At 43.2% G+C, this 22,960-nt stretch overlaps 1 protein-coding gene across 2 annotated transcripts in view; it reads right to left on the bottom strand.

Moving 5' to 3' along the window:
• LOC117537264 (protein Dok-7-like) overlaps window positions 1–10,009 on the bottom strand; it is a 47,419-nt gene extending 37,410 nt beyond the window's left edge. For both annotated transcript variants that reach the window (XM_034202434.1, XM_034202435.1), the window contains exons 1-5: window positions 9,887–10,009; window positions 9,729–9,774; window positions 8,855–8,952; window positions 7,548–7,698; window positions 3,521–3,721 (exon numbers count right to left, since the gene is read on the bottom strand). In XM_034202434.1, the coding sequence (XP_034058325.1) occupies window positions 3,521–3,721; window positions 7,548–7,698; window positions 8,855–8,952; window positions 9,729–9,774; window positions 9,887–9,940 (550 nt within the window). In that variant the 5' untranslated portion in view covers window positions 9,941–10,009. The remainder of the gene's footprint in view (window positions 1–3,520; window positions 3,722–7,547; window positions 7,699–8,854; window positions 8,953–9,728; window positions 9,775–9,886) is intronic.
• Window positions 10,010–22,960: the final 12,951 nt, after the last annotated feature.

Genomic DNA, 22,960 nt, shown 5'->3' with positions numbered 1-22,960 from the left:
AGTATGACAATACGACACCCTCTGTCCTTAGACCCTCACATCGTACAAGGAAAAACTTCCAGAGAAAACCCCACAGGTAATATATTTTTATACAACAGCATAAGATGACCGAGGCACCCGCGACTGATTTACTTGAGCAACAGAACTAGGGAAATTATGGAGTTGGGAGGGTATTACAACCATATTGACATTGGTCCAGTGACAATTTGTATGTATTTAAATATTTTTGCATGATTTATATGTTTTGCATGATTAATAAGTACCCATGTTTTATCTTGTTACTTTTCCCCCCAATGCAGCAGCTGCACATTAGCCATGTTAAACTGCTTTTTCTTAAAGACAAGTGCATGGAGACATGTTTGCAACGTTTTTGTGGAAGCAGGTGTGTAAATACGCAAGATAAATTCTGCCTTGGATGCCTAGCACTCGTATGTCTCGCATAAACTCAAGAATTACAAATAAACATGTTAAAATGTAAGCGAAAACTTTGCATTACCTCACACTCATGCAAGCAATTTCACTTCCCAATTTGACTCTCACATCTTTTTCTATCTGTCACTCTGTTCATGCAGACACGCCAAGAGGGCCTCCAACTGCCCCGGTGACTGCTGGGTAATATGTCGATGAGCGGAGGGAGAACACTGTGTTACTGCGGTACAGTCAGCTGGGGCTATGTGATTGGCTGAGTGACCCATTCAGGGGAGGCTGGTATTTATAGCTGCTGTTCATAAGAACAGTGAAACCAGAGCCTTTGGCCCTCATGGTTATTCCTGTAGGAGCCATGAGACTGTGAACACACACACACACACACATACACAGACAGACCTCACATTGGAGCATTCAGGAACTTTCTCCAAACACTAACACAGCTGTTTAGTGAAGAGATCTCCCTATCATGAGAGGTAGAAAATAACATATTTTCTGGGATTTTAATAAGATTAGGAACAGAGCAGATTTGTCAATTTAGTTTTTCCAACAATGAATACTTGAACACCGTCCCATTCAACGCTTGTCTTGCTTTCCCGATGACTCCCCACATCACACACACCCGTAAAACATAAAACTGCCTCGCATTCTTTGCATTCATGCCCACATCAACTGGACATTCAGAAGATACCTAGACCCAAGCAACCAACCAAACAAACACACACACACACACTGCATTTTATGGTGGGCAGGCGTACAGTACAGTATGGTGGGTTCACACAGACAGCGTATTTTCTTATATGGATGAGGTAACGTTATAAATTGTGTTGAATCACAGGTTTCTTTATGATTATGTTAGTGTTAAATGACAGATCTATCAACCTTTAAGGAGCACTAGAGTGAAATGAAAAGGAGTTTCTTATTTATCCAATGAAAGCACTTTAAAAAGTGGAATTTACACAACAGTGCTGCAGTGGTTGTTTATCACACGAACAAGTTGCTGGTCCAGCGAGTTCTCGGTTGGTTAGACTTCAAAGTTCACTCTCTCTCACTCTCACACTGAACATCAGTCTTTGAATGGATTTTGTGACCCCTCAAGACCTGCTAATTAATGGAACTGTTTTCTCGAATAACAAGCGTATTTCCAATATTTGAGGGCATCTTTTAACCTTTAATTTATGAGAGGGAACAAGCAATTAAAATCCCAATGTGTATCGAGTAAGAAAATGTTGCTGCTCTTTCAGAAGTCTCAGGTTCAGATGATTTATTTGGGAAGGTTTGGTTTGCAGATAAAAGACAAGCGATCCATTACGATATGAGATTTGATGTTTCCATTTGACTGCTAATGCAAAATGTTAATGGTGCTTCAAATGATAGATTGAATATGGGTGATGAAAAATAAAGTATTTGTGATAGATTTAATAACATATTTCAAATATGACGTTAACCATTGCTATCTTTCATCATTAAGCTGCAGCATGGCTCTTGCAGGATGGACACTAACCTTACGTGCCCTTGGTTTGGTTAGTTACCCATATAACACACACTGCAATACCACTGCTTGTGTGCAATATTCACTCTATTTTTCACCATTTATTAATGTTTTTACTTGTATATTTAATATTTACATTTTCTTCTTTAAATGCTGCACGATTGTTTTACCATGGCTGGGTATTTGTCTGATTTGTTTGCCTTTAATGCTGTTATTTTGTGATTCTGACACACTCAGGGTATGTGAGTGTAACCCACTGGATAAACCAAGGTTACAAGGTTCTTGTATTTTGTTTGTTAATAATTATTTATTATTTATCTAGTTATTTTATAGTATATTTTAGTTCAATGGTCAACTTTTAAGAACTAAGCTCATTGATTGCTGTTGGACAAAAATCCGCCAAGTCCCGCCTCCTCACTCAGGTTAGTGAGAGCACGTTGAAGACGTGCGTGTGAGGGAGCAGCGTCAAGCTGGAAGAACAGAGACACTTGTGAGCATTATATGCACAAAACAGCGCAAATTAATAGTTTTACCGGGACGGCGTTGGACCAATCTCTGGGGCTGTTGTTGGAGGTTGGAGCTGCTTTGGAAAGCGGGAGTTTTGATTGCTATTTTGTTTTCCTCGGTGAGTGAAGCAACACGCTACATGCTAGTTGCTGCGGCATCGTGGTGTGTTAGCCACCTAGCTCTTTTGAGAGTTCAGTTACATTTAGCAAAGAGTTACGGTTGATAGAGTTACAGTAGCTATATATTGTGTATTACTATACAGTGCTAACAAGCACTAGACATGTATTTCGTTTACTACAATGTTTTGAGCAATAATGTTTAAACTGTAAATGCTTATCTTGATCTACATTTCATGATTTCATGGTTATTGAAGTCAGTGTGTTTTTAGTAGTGCATTTAGAATGAATCTTTCATTTACAATGCAACAGTTTTCCATATTATAGTATCTAAATGTGTTGTATATTTGCATTGATAATTTAGCACTGCACAGTTATGATATTTGATGCACATGTGTTGAAGATACATTTGCAATGTTTTAAGTCGTGTTATATTACACAGGCTGGGTTTTTATGATACCCTTGGATAAAGAGATTCCGGATCTTCTGGATTGTGGACTCTGGATTTTCTCCCTGACGAGGGGGATGGCGAGCTACCATTAATAACCTGAACACCTCATCTTTCCGCTACCAGTGGTAGGATTTTGAGAAGAATTTACAGGAACTGAACAAAGGACAATTTTCTTTTGGGGGTTTATTTTTATTTTTATTTGGGGTGCACCCAAGTGTCAAGTGCTTTAAAACAGTTGGAATTATTTGGAAGAATGTTGTTTATTCCTGTGTCAATATATATATGATTTTATCTTTATAAAATCTCAGTATTCACTTCATTCACTCTGGTGTTCGACTTCATTTATTACCCATCCTTTAAGAACCTGGAATACTGGTCCAGTTTTCCCACACTTGACACCCTGGTTACATGAGGAACTGCACATTGGCCAGAGCTGTTTTCAAACTATTAGTGTTAATGTGTTGCCCTTTTTGGCTGCAGGCCAAATTCCCACAGCAGTAAAAGCCCCTCAGTGCAGGGATTACTCACAGTATCCACAGCGAGTCCCCCCCTCGAACACAAAGCCGTTTGGCACCGCTCCATATCGACGCAACGCCGACAGCTTCCAGTGGCCGATGATGACAGGAGGGACGCCTCTGGTGAGGACCAACAGGTCGTTGCACAGGTGGAGGGAGGCGGGGCCGCTCTGCAGCTTGGTGCCTGGCTCCACATTCACACACAACCTGTGGACTGAAGGAGAGAACAGGGTAAACGTTTGAAAAAGAAGAGTGTGTGTCAAACAGACAAATGACGATAAGTGAAGTATCGTCGATCATAAAGCACACATTTATCTCACAACAAATGAGGTGAGATAATAATAAAAAGCCCACAGAGCGTATCAAAAACACATGACATTAACACACATGTAGTGATGTCTGTTGTAATGAGGATCAAGCACTGCTTTAAGCTCTGCTGCCTGCAATCTGCCACCGCTCAGTTGGTGCAGATGGCTCTTTTTTGGTGCAACGGTCTGTCTCCCCCCCTCACAAAGAATCACATAGAGTATGTAAATGTATGTACAGTGGGGCAAAAAAGTATTTAGTCAGCCACCAATTGTGCAAGTTCTCCCACTTAAAAAGATGAGAAAGGCCTGTAATTTTCATCCTAGGTATACCTCAACTATGAGAGACAAAATGAGAAAAAAAAATCCAGAAAATCACATTGTCTGATCTTTAAAGAATTTATTTGCAGATTATGGTGGAAAATAAGTATTTGGTCAATAGCTCAATACTTTGTTATATACCCTTTGTTGGCAATGACAGAGGTCAAACGTTTTCTGTAAGTCTTCACAAGGTTTTCACACACTGTTGCTGGTATTTTGGCCCATTCGTCCATGCAGATCTCCTCTCGAGCAGTGATGTGTTGGGGCTGTCGCTGGGCAACACGGACTTTCAACTCCCTCCAAAGATTTTCTATGGGGTTGAGATCTGGAGACTGGCTAGGCCACTCCAGGACCTTGAAATGCTTCTTACGAAGCCACTCCTTCGTTGCCCGGGCGGTGTGTTTGGGATCATTGTCATGCTGAAAGACCCAGCCACGTTTCATCTTCAATGCCCTTGCTGATGGAAGGAGGTTGTCACTCAAAATCTCACGATACATGGCCTCATTCATTCTTTCCTTTACACGGATCAGTCGTCCTGGTCCCTTTGCAGAAAAACAGCCCCAAAGCATGATGTTTCCACCCCCATGTTTCACAGTAGGTATGGTGGTATTCTTTCTCCTCCAAACCGTTGAGTTTTTACCAACAAGTTCTATTTTGGTTTCATCTGACCATATGACATTCTCCCAATCCTCTTCTGGATCATCTAAATGCTCTCTAGCAAACTTCAGACGGGCCTGGACATGTACTGGCTTAAGCAGGGGGACACGTCTGGCACTGCAGGAATTAAGTCCCTCGCGGCGTAGTGTGTTACTGATGGTAGCCTTTGTTACTTTGGTCCCAGCTCTCTGCAGGTCATTGACTAGGCCCCCCCGTGTGGTTCTGGGATTTTTGCTCACCGTTCTTGTGATCATTTTGACCCCACGGGGTGAGATCTTGCGTGGAGCCCCAGATCGAGGGAGATTATCAGTGGTCTTGTATGTCTTCCATTTTCTAATAATTGCTCCCACAGTTGATTTCTTCACACCAAGCTGCTTACCTATTGCAGATTCAGTCTTCCCAGCCTGGTGCAGGTCTACAATTTTGTTTCTGGTGTCCTTCGACAGCTCTTTGGTCTTGGCCATAGTGGAGTTTGTAGGTGACCAAATACTTATTTTACCGAGGAATTTACCAATTAATTCATTAAAAATCCTACAATGTGATTTCCTGGATTCTTTCCCCCCATTCTGTCTCTCATAGTTGAAGTGTACCTAGGATGAAAATTACAGGCCTCTCATCTTTTTAAGTGGGAGAACTTGCACAATTGGTGGCTGACTAAATACTTGTTTGCCCCACTGTATGTGCTTCACTGCTAGTATAGGAGATTTTTAAACAAGTGATAATGACAGGAAATGAATAAGTACAAACCAATACTTCTGTAAAGAGAAAGCATTCCAAATAAGTGTTTGTGATCTGAACACTTCTCCTCACTGCAGAACAGACTGAAAGGTTCTGCTAGAGCTCCTCTGCAGAACGGTTTGCATGGAGCTAAACATTTAAAGATGAGGGCAACAGCGGGTGGTGTGTTGGTGTGCTGATCTGAAGCAAGCGCTTTTCTAGCATAATGAAATTATGTGAAACCAAAGGCTGCCTTGAAGAAAAGCAATCAGTCTGCGTTGGTAGACGTTAACAGCAATGTAAAGTGTTCACAATTTGCAAGAAGGGCACATTAAAGGGAAATGGTTTCCACATTGGGGACAAAACTGCAGGCATGAAATAGATGTTAGTCGGGCAAAGAAAACAGTAGGGTATAGAGATAATAGTGTATGTGTTTAAAATGATTCACAGCAAAAGGAAGCAGAGCAAAAAAATGTGTTTCTGTAGTTAAATTGGAATTCTTAGCAGTGGGTTTTATATTGGGAGATAAAATATTTATTGCGCTGTGGGATTTATTCTAACAGTCAGGAGAGAAGGAAAGAAAAGGAGCTGGGAAGTGTTCTCTGTTATGAACTCTTAATAAAAGCAGAAACTGCTGTTTGTGCTTTTCAACAGTGAGATTACATTATGCCACATTCAAATTGGAAGCAAACGCTTATGCGTAATAAGATAAGGGTAAGGATGGGGGTGCAGCACAAGACATTTTATTGTTCAACTCATATTTCGGCTATGAAGTACAGCAAAAAATCGGACTGTAATTCTTTTAAATATTCATGATAATGGACATTTTTCAATAAGACCATTTTAAATTGCTTTTAAAAAGTTTGGACAGAGGTAAAAAGTGATTTGTAAATGGCCAAAGTTAGAATTATAAAACCATTGCAAACTTATAATTGAAAGCCGGATATTTTATTAAGAGATAAAGTGCACCATTAAGCTGTTTGGCATGAGCGCAGGTGGAAGATGGTATCATCAATACAAATGATTGACTCTTTTTACTCTTCTTGCTAACTGTTAACATGGGAAGGTCTCTCAGGGCTAAGAACAGGAGGGGCCACTATGAAATATGTCCTTTTTTTGTTTTACTTGCTTCAGAACATGCAATTCTACACCTAGAATAATATCAAGACAATCTTAAAGGTTGGATAAGGACACTTCTCTCAAGTGCAGTTCAAGTGTATAAAATGGGATCCAGTGTCCTCTGGCTTTTTGTTTGCACACCTTTTTCCCTCAGCTCACTACTTTCCACTGAACACAAAGTTGTGAAGTTGAGACAGCAGATCCTGCAGATAAAGAAGAGCCCAAGTGATGGAGGACAGATGTTATCAACATCTCTTTGTTCCCCTCTGGCAAGGAACCTCCAGTGAACTATGTTTTGCAGCCTGGTTACACACCTTGTTGCCAACCAATTACAAAGGATTAGAGAAGTTCTTACCCTGCATGCATATGACCACATTCTGGATTGAAATGTAAAGGCCAATAACAACTGGGTCATGGAGGTCATGGAGCATCGGATGTCACTTTAAACTCACAATGCTGTAAGGAATGTTCTGCTCATGATCAAAACAATGTTTGCTAGGTGGACACAGGATGGAGAGGCTACAAGCTTCCTGCTAATGTTAGCTAAGCTTGATTCTCTGATAACTTAAGATCCAGACGTCAGATCAACACAAATATTTAATCCAGTTCACATTTAAGGTTACAATGGTCCAAGAATGCAGCAGTGTATTGCGAAAACATGACTTAAAAGTTGACAGGGGACTTTAGAGCTTGATGAAGCAATAGCTGAGATACTAATGTTGATTCAAACACTCCTTGAAAGAAATACCAAAACAGGCTGATTATCATTCCAAAAGAAACCTCCTCTTCAGCTTTAAGCAACTCTCTGGGATTCCTCTGATAACTGCAGCTTACTGAGCCCACTTCCCCCTTGTTTGAATCCTTCACACACACTTTAATGTTACTCAGGACTGTGACATCCACACAGGCCGCAGCACTGACCTTCTCCCAGGCTGTAGCGGATGCGAGTGTCCCAGGCCAGCAGGGCTTCTCGGCTGTTGAAGCCCAGGACCAGTGTGTGTGTCAGGCAGAGGATGGAGAGGCTGTAGGAGACCCCGTCGTACCCGGGGCCCGGCTCCACCCCACAGATACCCTGAGGGGAAAGAGATAACCACACTTAGAGATTAGTTTGTTTATTCTCTTTTACTCCGTATTATTTCCATGATATCAATGTTGAGTCATTTATTAATTCGTATCTATAAATTAGGCCATATTATGCTCAACATTTTCAAAAAGGTTTTTATTTTTCTCAAACTGCCTGTGCTGCAGCACCTCTTTTCACCCTCTGTCTGAAACCAGAGCCCAGTCTGCTCTGATTGGATAGCTGCCGGCTCTGGTGTGATTGGTCAAATGCAGACCATTTACATGCACAAAAACATACAAAACACACTACAGGAAAGGGAAAACCCCAAAAAGCATAATAGTGCCCCTTTAATATATACCTACATGTGTATATTCAAACATTAGACGTTATGCATATTTTAATATTAGAATGTCCTTTTCATGATAGGAATCATTTCAGTAGGTCTTAGGTCAGATATCTCTCCTTGTGTCAGGTCCTTCTCTCCCAAGTATATTCACACACAGAGCAGTCTACCCAAGCTGATAGTGGTTAAGACGGGCACAGTGCTCTCTTTGCAAGGAACAGAAGATAGAAGGTCTGAGACAGTGATTATACAAAGTCTTACGTCTAAGATTAGTTTGACCGATAATTAAGGAGTCATCGAAATCAGTCATCTTCAGATAAAGAACCTTATGACAGGCCGTGTTTAGGAGGACAATTGACAAAGAATGGATGGTGACATATAATGTGACTGGACTCTTGTATTCGCTTGTATCGTATCTTCTGTTTCTCCTTGGCCAAGCTTCTCATTAAACATCAGTCTAAGATCAGATCAGCTTATTTGTTTTCCAAAGTCTTATCACCTAAATCAAAAGAGTAACCTCTCTGTTGGTTAAGGTCAGGTGGGGGAACTATTACAGCAGAAGAAATCGTTCCTCTTTGTTTATTGTTGCTTACTGTGTTGGAATATTGTCCTTTTTTTTGTTCTCTTACAATGTTTTGAGCAATGCTTATAATTTTCGAAAGTCACCCTCAAGCTCTTACTCTCCATCATGGCATTCACTTGATTTGGACTACCCTCTGTAAATGTGGCAGCAGGTGGGTGATGCAGCAATATTAAAAAGCTGTAATAACTGCCCTTTAGATCAGAGGCAAAAAGCCTTTGGTGTTTTGCGTCTGAACGTACCTCCAGGGTTACATTGAGCCTCTCCTTGTGACCGCTGCCATTCTCCCTTTTCCCTTTTTTCTTCTTCTTCTCTTTGTACACCAGCAGAGACAGGCAGTCTGAAGCAGAGACAGAAAGATTGTTTAAAAGACAGACAGGCTTTAAAGTCCATTTTGAACATAATAGCACAATGTAGAATAACAACAGAGTGCCTTTTTTGTAATCCCTGCGGCCTATGTTTATTGAACAGCTGCCATAACAAACCCTAAACTATGAAGTGATCCACTGGCACAGCTGATGATGAATAAAGACACACACATATGAACACACACATTGCTGAGTACAATACATGTTATACCTATTCATTCAAGGGCACAGCATGCTACAGCTTGAGTCACTTGTTTATGCATGCAGAGGGGCACAGTGTGTCCTCCACACAGCATCTCAAGTGAAACTCGATTCTGTTTTGAGACATGCTGTTAGACAGAGACCTCTGTCAACACTTTGGCAATGTCACACTTTACGTTTTTGGCTGGAGGGCTTTCAAATAAATTAACCTGGAATCAAATTGGCACCAGAAAGATATTTGAGGTCCAGACAGTTAATTGGAAGGGTGCAGGAATTACTAATTTGTCTGAACATTTAAAAAAGTGAAGTTGTTCATTTCAATCAATTCAGATGTGTGCCATCCCCACATGTTGACGCGGATATGATGCGTTATGCGCTCCTGTGGCGCACAGCCAAGTGACCAATCAACACGTTGTTATTAGTTTAACAGCGGAAAAGCAGAACAGATTAGTGCTAAATGACGCAGATGTGATGGTCTCTGTGTAAATGTGCGCATTTTAAGTGGGAATAATATGACTAAGTGGTGTGTACCGCCTCACATGCCTACCTGCGACCGGAGAGGGCTTCCGAAGAACGACGCACCGACTCTTCCACTGTGAGGGAGTTTAGAATCAATACATTACAAAATAATTCCTATAGGTGTTGCTAAAGTATGGAAAGACATGTTGAAGTTAAAAAAACAAGAAGAATATTGGAGAAACTCACCTTTTTTCCATCCCTAAACTTTACTTGTCCCTCCGCGACAACTGTATCCGTCATCTTCTGTCATGGTTCCGAGCAGCTGGGTGTGTGTGTGTGTGTGTGTGTGTGTGTGTGTGTGTGTGTGTGTGTGTGTGTGTGTGTGTGTGTGTGCATGTGTGCGTGCGTGTCAGATCAGAGAGAAAGCGAGAGAGGGGAGGTAACTCACTTTTTAAAATAGCCTTGACAGTTCTTGCCCCGCCGGCAGGCTGCTCCCTTTCTCCCCGACAATCAGACCCCCGAGGCGGGCAGAGAGAGCAGCCTCCCCCCGCTGGCCTCGCACAAGTTAGTAGGCTACAGTTGTCATCGCCCGTCAAGTGCGAATTCGATTAAAAGCTCATAACTCGCGCACCTTTCACTTAACTCCTGAATCTGGCTGTGAGCCGGGTGTTAGACAGGGATTCAGGTTGCGTTAATGTTAATCAGTGAGGCTCTGGCTGTGGAAAGCCACTTTAATCTGTGAAATGCCAATGAAGAGATGTAAAACGAGCAAATTAGCTTCAAATCCCCAAGAGTAAATAAATGATCATGCAAGATTACTAGTCAAGAAAATATTTTATTATGTGATGTCCACTGGATGAGCACATTCCGAGGGCAAATAGGAAAATCCTGCTGGTTGTTTATTGTCTTTTTATTGTCTCAGAAACAAGGTCCAGTTAAAATACTGATAATCCTTTCAATGTTTTTCATCAAGGAATTTATCGACTGGTAAGTCTTTACTGTCAAGGTTCAGGAGCATGGACGTGCCAGACATTTGGAGGGGCTATTGCTCTAAACTAGAAAAAGGGCCTCCCCCCCCCAGCCCCCCGAAAACGTAATAACTTTTAAAAAAAAAATGAAAACCAGGGACATTTTTTGTTTTGCGGTCCATATCTCATTAACATATCTAATGTTGTAACTATTAAAGACAAAATGCGGATAATTCTGTTTTAATTGACCTTAAATAAACTCACTAATTGATTAAACCAGTTCAATACGCATTATTATTTTTCTTATCATTCTTTATGAGCGCAGTAACGGTAAGGTAGGCTATCTAATTACTTATTTATTTAGTATTCCATAACTTAATAACAGAGATGGTCAAACTTAAGTTGAGACATGGCAGAAATCCTATGAAGCGGGGCAGTGAAGTGTTCTCCCGTATGTGAGAGAGGGCGATCAAGAAAAGAGAGAGAGCGGTGAGGGAGTTTATGGAGCAGATGAAAAGACACAGAAAGACAGAAGCACAATAACAAGTATATTTAGTTGTTTTTAAAAAAAATAACTGACGGTGTCAAGAGGAAGTAAAGTCCCCCGGTTTGTCCCCTATACTCTAACTGCCATGAGACAACTCAAAATCAATAAAAGCTTATTTAAAAACGGGGACATTTCCGGGGATAGATTGACCCGAGGATTGGCGACCAAAGCCAGGCAGGCACATGATCACCATAGCCATATGAGGCCGGACCGGACTCGGAGGGCTTTCCTTTGCTTTTCAGCTGTCAGATTGTAAACAAAGTCACGTGATTGGGGGCAGATGACAGCGCTGACAAGGTGTGTTTTATCGCAGCGAGACTCTACAATCACTCCTTCCACCTTTGAATTCCATGCCGTCACAGTAACCCATCCTATACAATTAACCATCGTTGTTCTCTTAGGTCCACCAGGCGCCTTGGGGGACTTCTTGGAGGAATTAGATAATCTCCTCTCACACATCCCTGAAACTGGTCCTCCCGCTGTACTTCTCGGAGACTTCAACCTCTAGACAGAGAAGATAGCTGAACTAACATCTCTTTTGACCACCTTTGCTTTCTCACTGTCTCCATCCCCACCAACTCATAAAGCTGGCAACGTCCTTGATCTCATATTCTCAAGGAACTGCTCTACTTCCAACCTCTCTGTAAATCCGGTTCACACATCTGATCATTTCTTCATTTCATTCTCTCTACCCCTTTCCAAACATAACAAACTAATCTCTTCTCATTCTGCACCTGTCCGCCGTAACCTTCGTTCCCTCTCCCCCTCTACCTTTGCCTCAGCGGTGCTCTCAGCCCTCCCTTCCTCTGACTCATTCCAACTCCTACCTCCAAACTCTGCTGCAGAAACTCTCCTCTCGACTCTCTCATCCTCTCTGGACTCTCTCTGTCCTCTCCCATCTCGGCAGGCTTGTCAGTCCCCTCCTGCTCCCTGGCTAAATGACGCACTGCGTGCTAATAGAACCATCCTTAGGGCAGCAGAGCGGAAACGGTGGAAATCCAAACACCGTGACGACCTCCTAACCTATCAGGCTCTCCTCTCCTCTTTCTCTGCTTCGATCTCTCAGGCAAAAAGCACTTTCTTTCAACATAAGATCCAATTTTCCTATTCCAATCCCAAAAGATTATTTTCACTCTTTTCCACCCTCTTGGACCCTCCCAAAGCCCCTTCTCCCTCCTCCCTTCTGTCAAGCGACTTTGTTAACTTTGAAAAAAAGGTTGATGATATTCGCTCTTCATTTTCCGACTCACCCTTACTCACCGCTGGGTCACCTGACCCACCGTTCACCCACACACTAACCTCCTTTTCCCCTCTCTCTCCAAGTGAGGTTCTTACCCTCATTACCTCTGCCTGTCCTATCACCTGTCCTCTGGACCCTATCCCCTCAAACCTCCTTCAGACTATCGCTCCTGATATTCCACCGTTTCTCACCCATTTCATCAACACTTCTGGTCACTTTCCAAACAGTCTCAAGGAGGCAAGAGTAAACCCTCTCCTAAAGAAACCCACTCTCAACCCGTCCGATGTTATAAACTACAGGCCTGTCTCTCTCCTCCCGTTCCTGTCTAAAACACTTGAACGCGCTGTCTTTAAACAACTCTCCTGTTATCTCCATCAGAATAACCTTCTGGATCCGCACCAGTCTGGTTTCAAGGCAGGTCACTCAACAGAAACTGCCCTCCTCGCTGTCTCTGAGGAAAGCAGCCTCCCTCTCCTCTGTCATCATCCTTCTGGACCTGTCTGCTGCATTCGACACGGTGAATCATCAGATCCTTCTTCACACTCTCCAAGAACTTGAAGTTTCAGGCTCTGCACTTTCCCTCCTCACCTTCTACCTCAAAGACCGTACCTACAGGGTAACTTGGAGAGGGTCCGAGTCCGACCCTTGTCAATTAACTACAGGGGTCTGTAACGGAGGTGATCTCTGGGCCCATATATCTCGGCCTCCGTTACGGGTAATATAGCACTAAAAACATTGCACAGGAAGCATGGGAATATATGTAATTTATGTAACTAGTTTGTCTGTCTCTGTTTCCTGGTTTTATTCTGAAAAGTGTTCCCCTTTCCCCATGTCTGTTGCTGATTGTGTGCACCTGGTGCCCTGTGTTGTCTCCTCCCCTCCCACCTGTGTCTTGTTAGTCTGTGTGTGTATTTAGGTGCTGTTTTCTTGTTAGGCTGGTATTGTGTGTGAGATCCTTGTGGCTGGTGACTGTTCGCACGGGAACAGCAAGATTGGGGCTGTTTCCCGTGCTCGAGTTTAATAAATGCCCACACCGGGTTATAATTTTGGACGTTCTGCCTCTGCCTCCTTGCTTGGTCGGGCTGCTCAATTGTCAGCTTCACAGGGTCCCTCAGGGCTCTGTTATTGGTCCCCTCCTCTTCTCCCTGTACACAAACTCGTTCTGATCTGTCATTAGCCCGCATGGTTTTTCATACCACTGCCACGCTGATGAAACCCAATTAATTCTGTCCTTTCCCCGCTCAGAGACCCAGGTCGTCACACGCATCTCTGCTTGTCTAGCCAACATCTCTCAGTGGATGTCTGCTCACCACCTCAAGCTCAACCTTGACAAGACTGAACTGCTTTTCCTTCCGGGAAAAGATTGTCCCAGTCTTGACCTAACAATCAACATCGGCACCTCTGTTGTTTCCCCGACTCAGACTGCAAGGAATCTGGGTGTGACCCTAGATAACAACCTGTCCTTCACTGCAAACATTGCTGCTACAACCCGCTGCTGCAGATACACGCTTTACAACATCAGGAGGATACGTCCCCAGCTGACCCAGAAAGCGACGCAGGTTCTGGTCCAGGCTCTTGTCATCTCACGCCTAGACTACTGCAACTCCCTCCTGGCTGGTCTACCTGCATGTGCCATCCGACCTCTGCAGCTCATCCAGAATGCAGCGGCTCGTCTGGTCTTCAACCTTCCTACATGTTCCCACACCACGCCGCTCCCTTCACTGGCTTCCAGTAACTGCTAGAATCCACTTCAAGACACTGGTACTTGCGTACCATGCTGCGAATGGATCTGGCCCTTCCTACATCCAGGACATGGTTAAACCGTACACCCCAGCACGAGCACTCTGCTCTGCATCAGCCAAACGGCTCGCTCTACCAACACTGCGAGGGGGACCCAAGTTCCCATCAGCAAAAAGATGTGGGTTTGCTATCCTGGCTCCAAAATGGTGGAATGAGCTCCCCATTGAAATCAGGACAGCAGATAGCTTACACATCTTCCGGCGCAGACTGAAAACTCATCTCTTTCGACTCCACTTCGAGCGATAGAATTATTAACAAAGCACTTATATACTAATAAAGGACTGGCTTATCTATAGCCAGTTGAGTAGCACATGAAATGTTTTTGCTCTAAGCCTGATGTGCTTATATGATTCTGTTTTCTTCAAGTGTGTATCTTGTTGGTTGAACGCACTTATTGTAAGTCGCTTTGGATAAAAGCGTCAGCTAAATGCAATGTAATGTAATTGTGGGCTTATCATGTTTATTCGGCCACAACCATAGGCCACAACAGAAAAACAGAGGGGCAGGTCAGCCAAAAAGTTCAAAAGGGCCATTGCCCGGGCAACATCAGCCCGTACCTGTGCACGTCACAAGAACGCTTATCTCACAAGAACGTTTCCTCGCCTGTGAACTGCAGCAGACAGCTGACAAAGTCTTCAAATTGTTCATATTTGATTGTTCTTCAGGACATATTACACCGTTTATGCAAAAAAGTATTTTAACTGTTTTTAATACTGCTGCAGTTTTTATTATGTTGTCATGTTTGTGAGAGCAGCTGCAAATGTCCTCTATGGCTCTGGAGGAGTTTGGTACAGTCTTTTGGTTGAACACTGTGCATTCCAAGTCTGCATTGCAAGCTTTAAAGATGTAAGTGTTTACTGGTAAGAGAAGGTATAACAAATGATTCCGTAACATTGCATTAGGGGAAATATAGGATCCAACATTTCAAGAGCTTGACCCACACTGAGGACTGAAAGTCAGAATATTTCAGCTACTGCTTGACTATTTGCAAGTGCTCCAACTTTAGGGAAGAGCAACAATAAATCTCTGGAACTACAGATTTATTTTAAAATATATAACAAAATAACTTCTGTTGCAAGTATTCTCCCGCACGGGAAAACAGGAAGTGCATTGCTGTGTCCCAATTATGTACTACATGCTCTCTGTGCAAATTATGAACCTGTAGATAATCTTTTAATAAGTAAACATATCAAATAAAAATATACTATACTTTATCATTCAAAACATGAGCTTCAAAATATCAACATGCCTGTTCCCTTGGTATGCCAAATGCCAATTCCACTACACAATTAGCAGCAGTTTTTCTTGAAATACTCAAAGTACAAGTCTTACATGTTGTTTTTTAAATACTCCACCATCCTGAGAACGATACAATGGAATTGGGACACAGCCGTTGATTATGTCAGTCTGTCTAATAGCAGCCCTGGTGTTCAGTCTGGCAGCTGCACATTCGTTGACACTGAGCATCCACTTGAAACCTTTACAGTGTTTCAGCTGCCGGTCGGAGACGACATCATCAGGCCAGACAGAGTGAGTCACCTTAGTGTCGGCTCCTCAAACGAAGGTGGCTTTTAATTTACTGCGGTCTCTCTGCCCTTTGCCCTCACTCTGCTCCATCTGTCTCCGGGCTGGGACCATGGAGGGCAAGTCTGAAGTCTGGTACACTGCAGACCTCATCCTGCTGCCACGGCAACGCAGCTCCAAGGCCACACCCTCCCACTTCCTGTCCAGCTCTGAGCCCCGAGAGCCCTGCAGGTCTCGGGGCCCTTTTTGGGCTCGCCTGCTGTCCTCTTTGTCAGTCGTGGCCCTGATGTTGTCCAAATTCAACGCTCGTTTTGGTGTCGAGTGGTGAGAGCGGGATGAAGGTGACTTGGATTTGCGACGTGAACGAATAGGAGGCCGTGGGGGAGGAAGAGGAGGAGGAGAGGGAGGGGTTGGGTTTGAAGGTATCATTCTTCTGTTGGGCATTTTGAAACCTCCTCCTCCTCCTCCTCCTCTGCCTCTTTCCCTGTCTCTCGATCTGTTTCTGTCTTTACCTGAGGAAGAAGAGGCTGATTTAAAAAAGAGAGACAAACAGACGGTGGAAATATAAGAAATGACAAATAAAATAAATGACAAAGCACTCACCGGCACTGCAAAACATCCAACATGCAGGGAAGAAATCACTCACGGGAAACACAAAATAAGAGCAAAATGCTTGTGTCTGTGGTGCAGTGAGAAGTACAATTACAAATACAAGAACAGCCAGACTAAAGCTAGAGGATATCTTCATCCCACGGTATGTGTGTGTGTGTGTGTGAGGAAGAGAGTGAGAAATTAAGAAAATAAATGACATTCTGTCAAAAAACACACACACACACACCCGAAGGGATGGGAGACAGCAGGAAACTAAGTGGATCTGTCAGATATTCCCATGCTGGCTCTTGGCTATGACATCATGGGCAAATAGTTAGACAGTGTTCAGTGTGTGTGTGTGTGTATGTGTGTGGCCTAGCATTGCTATACTTGTGGGGACCTAAATCTGTTTACACAGTCACGTGTGGGGACTCGCCTCCCTTATGGGGACAAATTAGAGGTCCCCATGAGGGGAATTATTAATTTTAGGGTGAAGACTTGGTTAGGTTTAGGGTTAGGGTAAGGGATAGGCATGTGTTGGTTTGGTTAAGGTTAGGATAAGCCTCCAGGAAATGCATGTAAATCAATGTAATGTCCCCTGAAGTGATGTATACATGGTATGTGTGTGTGTGTGTGTGTGTGTCCATCTCAATACAGCCTGCTGCCATCTACTGGCTAAGAGAAAGAGAGATTAATAGTCTTACTTTTAGGTAGCCGCTATTTTATTAATTACTAAACTTGTTGCTTTATCTGCTGATGTGTTATTTAATTGATATTGAATTCCTTCGTCTCATTCAGAATGAAGCAACAACAGGTATTTCTTATGGTAGAAATGTGCATGCCACAGCAGGAAAAGCCTAGGCGTAATTATTATTAATAATGATATACACTCAGCCATTGTTGATGTTTTTGGTTCTACCTGCTGTAACATGTGTCAAAGTCAGTGTCAGTGAAAGTAAAGAATAGTGGATGTTGGATGATGGATATAAAAGCTCTCCCTGCTGTTCTCATTCCAGGGTTTCATTTAATTGTAATGCTAGCTGCATGCCCCATGGATGGCAATGTCAGACAGTATTGCTGCAGACTGAAGTTTCCATTGGATAGATTGGCATGAAATTGGGTTCAGACAGGAAGACTTGAAATAACTTTGAGGATGCCTTAAAGCAGATGTAGGCATATATTTTCGGGAAAAGGTTAAAAAATATGCCATAATTTGAAAAAAGCTTCTCTTTCATGCCGAGCATGGGGACATGCACATGTTTGATAGCAATGTGACAGTACCAATCATCATCCCGATCATGAGTGTGAGGTAAATCCCTTTATTAAGTGGCAATTCTTTGTTAACTTGTAAAGCCCTTTCACATATACTGTTATTAGAGGCTCTAAAGAAGAACTTCATTGGCCACAACTGTGAGTCTTTGGCTATGGTTAGCAGTAGGCTAAGCTATTAGCAACATTTCCCTCATCTGTCAAATGCCTCCCTGGTATTTCTTTTTTAGTGTTTCTTCAGATTCCCTTTTTGATCCAATTTTTTTATTGTGAATTTACTATGTTGGCAGTTGTGCAAATGCAAATAGCAACTTTTCCTGCAGAATTTAGCATCCGTTTTTGCAGAGCATCCTATGAACGGCCTCTCTCTGAATCAACACAGGCAAGGTTTGTATCTAGTACTGCAATATTTCACAAATAGTTTTACATTTTCCCAAAGCAAATATTAGAATGCTAAAAATCTAAGCTAACTGAGGAAACACGATACTAACCATACCAAACATCAACATGTCGCATTAGATTAGATTCACCGTATTAAACCCAATTTGGGAAACAGCAGCATGTAAATAAGGCATTTTCACTGTAAGCCTGTTAGCATGCTGATGTTAGCTTAAAACAACCTTGCAGAGCAACCCAGTCTCACGGCATTTCGTGTTGGCCCATCCACACGGCGGCGTGCCTTGAAGCTTCAACGCTTCTGCCCATTCACACGGCCCGTCCACACTACAGCGTCTGCAGCGTCGAGAGCTTCAATCTGCCCATTGACTTTGAATGGGGTGACGTCACGTTGCCGCTTTTTTTCGCCGAACTGAATTGTGGGTAGCAGAGCGGTCCGTCTCCGGCGTTGGCCCGTCTACACTACAGGCGTCAAAAAATGCTTTCAACGCTTCGCCCATTCATTTGAATGAGGTGACGTAGGATATTTTCAAACTTCGCCGAACTGCATTGTGGGTAGCATGGCAAGGCGTTGCAAGCATCGCGAGCGTCTATCGGCGTCAAAAGTTGAACAATGTTCAACTTTTGAGGCTCGATGCTTGCTCGAAGCTGGCGTCAGCCAATCAAATCCCGTTTTTGCAATTCCCGCCAGTACAAGCGCTAGCCAATCAAACCGCGTGCAAGCTGGGAGAGCCAGACCGCAGTTCATTTCCTCATATTCCAAACGAGAAATTACGGTAGCAAATCACCCGGTTCTTTCCGACCAGAACTATTTACCGGGATACAAACCGGAGGAACCAGGCATGGAGGGAGGTGGCAGAGACAGTGGGTGAAACTGGTAGGTTTTCGCCTGTTTGGGGATTTTATATCCAGTTCACTTTGTTTTAACATTGCTATTGCTTTGTATGTCGGGGGCGGGAGATTCATGTGATTGGTTGTTGGCCGCGTTGCTCGCAAAAAATCGCCAAGCTTCAGACACGCCCAGCTTCAAGATTTTTGTATGCCTGTAGTGTAGACGGGCCGTGGCGACAGAAGTTGAACAATGTTCAACTTCTGACGCCGGAGTAGCGCCAGCCAATCAAATCCCGTTTCGGAAAATCTGACAGATCAAGCCGTAGCCAATCAAACCGCGTCTAAGCTGGGAGAGATATCCCGCCGTTCATTTCTATATTTCAAAAAAAGATGGAGGAGAAACTAATTATCGCCGTAGCGAATCACCCGGTTTTGTATGACCAGACCCTCTTCACCTACCCGGATACAAACCGGAGGAACCAGGCTTGGAGGGAGGTGGCAGAGACAGTGGGTGAAACTGGTAGGTTTTCGCCTGTTTGGGGAGTTTATATATATATATATATATATATTGCTCCCATAAAATCCCCGGGGGTTTTTGCTTTGTATGTCGGGGGCGGGAGATTCATGTGATTGGTTGTTGGTCGTGTTGCTTGAATAACATCCCCAAGCTTCAGACACGCCCAGCTCCCAAGCTTTTTTTGGAGCTGTAGTGTGGACGCTCCGTCACACTTTGCCGAACTGCATTGTGGGAGCGTTGCTTCGCTTTGCTCGCGTTGCTCGCTTCAAAAGTTGAGCAATGTTCAACTTTTGAAGCCTCGGCAGAAGCGTCAGCCAATCAAATCATATGCCAGTACAAGCTCTAGCCAATCAAATCGCTTGCTTGTGTGTCCGGAGCGGGAGATTCATGTGATTGGTTGTTGGTCGAGTTTCAGACAAGCTCACTGGCAAGCTTCAACGCACGCCGCCGTGTGGACGCTGCGTCGGAGCCTACACACGGCGGCGTGCGTTGCCGCTTGGCGGTGGGCGTGTCTTGAGCTTGGGGAGTCAACGCGAGCAACAACCAATCACATGAATGTCCCGCCCCGGACATACAAAGCAAAGCATTCATGCCACATCCATGCTGGCTAAATATACTGTCTATGCTTGCGCTGTCCATTCAAACGAAGTACACTGGATATAAACTCCCCAAACAGACGAAAACCTACCAGTTTCACCCACTGTCACTGGCACTGGCATGCCTGGCTCCTCCGGTTTGTATCCCTGTATGTAAAGAGGGACTGGTCATATAGTACCGGGTGATTCCCTATCGCCACGATAGTTTTCTCCTCCATTTTTTGACATATGGGAAATAACTGCGGTCTGGCTCTCCCAACATACACACGGTTTGATTGGCTAGCGCTTGTACTGTCAGATTTGCATACGCGGGATTTGATTGGCTGACGCCTCCGTCGAGGCGGCAAAAGTAGAACATTGCTATACTTTTGCAGCGAGCACCGCGAGAGAAGCTACGCTTTGCTCCCACAATGCAGTTCGGCGAATCGTGACGTCACCCCATTCAAAGTGAATGGGCAGAAGCGTTGAAGCGGCAACGCACGCAAAAGTAGAGCAATGTTCTACTTTTGACGCCTCGATGGAGGCGTCAGCCAATCGAATCATATGCCAGTACAAGCTCTAGCCAATCAAACCGCGTGCTTGACAAGCGACAACGCACGCCGCCGTGTGTAGAGGCCGTTATAGTCACGACATTTAATCTATTGATTCGTGTTAACCAACACGATTTCCCCCTTTTTTTCGTGTCACAGTGATTTTAAAAGCAATGTATTTCTATTGGTAGTATGTTTCGTGCCTGCACCACGTCTTTTTGTCCGGTCGGATCTCGGAAGACCGGAAGCTGTGTGGTTCATAAAAACATGTTCTTACTCAATATCAAGCCACGATTATTGTTTTTATTTTAAATCGTATAATGTCGGACTTTTTTTGCCGTTCGCGAGGAAAATAAATGGGGCTCAGAGCCTCAGAATACTGAAATCTGTATTTTTTGGAATATTTGTTATTCTTTTCTAAATAACACACTGTTATTTACTCAACAATAACACATATTATGTAACTACGGTTCTATGAGTCCCGGATGACTGCCAGAGTATCCTGTCACTCAGAATTCTTGTGTGCTCGCGAGAAGATTCTGGGAACAGATCCTCTGACGACACCGGCAGATATAGCCGGTGTCACGTGGGTCACAGGTGACTTTGTTGTTATTGGTACTCGAGCTGCGCATGCACGCGATGGACATATCCAGTGCTAAAGCACCACCTCTGCCGGTCATCCGGGACTCATAGAACCGTAGTTACAGACGTAACTATCGATTTAAGTGCTATAAAAGTGCAAATGTAAACTTCTCTTGCTTAGTCACTCTCATAGTTAAGTACCTGATGTTGAAATTACTACTTATTTTCAACCAATCATTTTGTATTACTTCTCCCACCAGCAGATGGAGCCATTTGAGCAGTGGCGTAACAAGGTTGTGATTGGCCCGGTGCAAATATATATATTTTTTTTGCCTCCGGCTACACCGTCGATAGTTACGCCACTGCATTTGAGATGAGAAGCTAAATGTTCTGAAGCAGTGGGATTGGGCAACGGTCCCAACAAGAGCCAGTGAACTGAAGCACTAAAACTCCAACTGTATTCATAAAAACGGCTTGTGTGAACAATGGTTTCCCATGCAATTACAGCTACAATCAGATAACTCTTTGTTTCCTTGAGCAAGAAAACAGGAATTACACAAAGAAGAAGAGATTGGTTTACTATACTCAGAATGGATTTTACTCAAGTGTCCAACAATAATTTTACGGTTGTCATAAAGCTCTTCTTTGTCCTTCATCACCAGACACTAGACAGGAGATTATTCCCGTATCCACCATCCTGAAAGATACAGATCCTTGTTTTTTGTCCCAAAATCGTACATCAGTCAGGCAAAACCTAGATTTTGTTCTATGTCAGTGTATTGAGCAGCAGAAAAGCACACGTTGTCCGGTTGCAGTCCGGGAAGAGAAGGGGAGAAGAGAAAGGAGGGCACACAGTAGGTACACAGGAGGTAGTCAACATGTGTGTCCATGCAGAACAATACCCCCAACCTGTAGTTCCATGAGTGAATTATGATAAACAGTGATCACTACAATATGGACTATAAATACAGTTGCTGCTGTTGACACATGTCAGACTCTGAGGAAACAAAAACGAAATCATATGTGGTTGAAATTTGCCTGAAAGCAGCTAAAGAATAAGAAAAGTAATGTGATTCAAAAGACACAAATATTGTAATGCTCTGTAGGTGAGCATGAGCACGTACGTGTGAAGTTTAAATAAGCATGTGTGTGTGAGTGAGGACGAGTAAGAAACAGAAGCTAGTTTTGTTTGTAGGCTACCAAAGAACCAAGTATGACATAGCTGGCCTAACAAGGCGTTGAGCAGAGGGGAACCCATGCATAGCATTTGAGTCTGATAACCTGAGATTTTAGTGAAGTTTCAGTTTTCAGACTCCAGTCGAGTAAATGTTGCAAAACAATGTTAAACTTACTTACAAGTTAAAAGTTAATATTTGAATATCTTACACAAGTAAAAGTACAAAGGAATACCTAACTAATTCTTAGTTGCAAAATCATCCAACTACAGTGGAACATTTGAGAGACTGAGGAGGTGTACCTGATGTACAAAACAACACGTCACACAATTGTTCATGAAAAATCATATGTTAGTGCAGAGATGGACACTTGTTATTCTCTATCTGGCCAAACAGAACATTATTTTTGAAAGTTGTTGGTTTTGCTTTTTCCTTTATTTCAGTTGTTTCCCCCATTTAGAACTTGACTGTGTTCTTGACATAGAGTTCCTAAGAGTGATTGGTATTAAAAAGGTAAGAAGTAACTCAAAACTTTACATCAGAAGTTACACTTCACTTCTGGCTATTCCACTTCTGGCTATTCCACTGGTGTTTGACATTAAAAATCAAGAAATAGAGATGCATAAAAATACCAAGCAGCTCAAAGCCTTCAAGCACAGAAGTAGTGAGAACAAATCTGACACACATACACTGATGGCAAATGAAGTGAGAAGAATGGATATTATGAAAAGTGTAAAAAAAGAAAGGAGGCTGC

The sequence above is a fragment of the Gymnodraco acuticeps genome, unplaced genomic scaffold (genome assembly GCF_902827175.1).
Source record: "Gymnodraco acuticeps unplaced genomic scaffold, fGymAcu1.1, whole genome shotgun sequence".
NCBI classification, from domain to species: domain Eukaryota; kingdom Metazoa; phylum Chordata; class Actinopteri; order Perciformes; family Bathydraconidae; genus Gymnodraco; species Gymnodraco acuticeps.
This window is presented reverse-complemented; position numbering and strand designations above follow the sequence as displayed.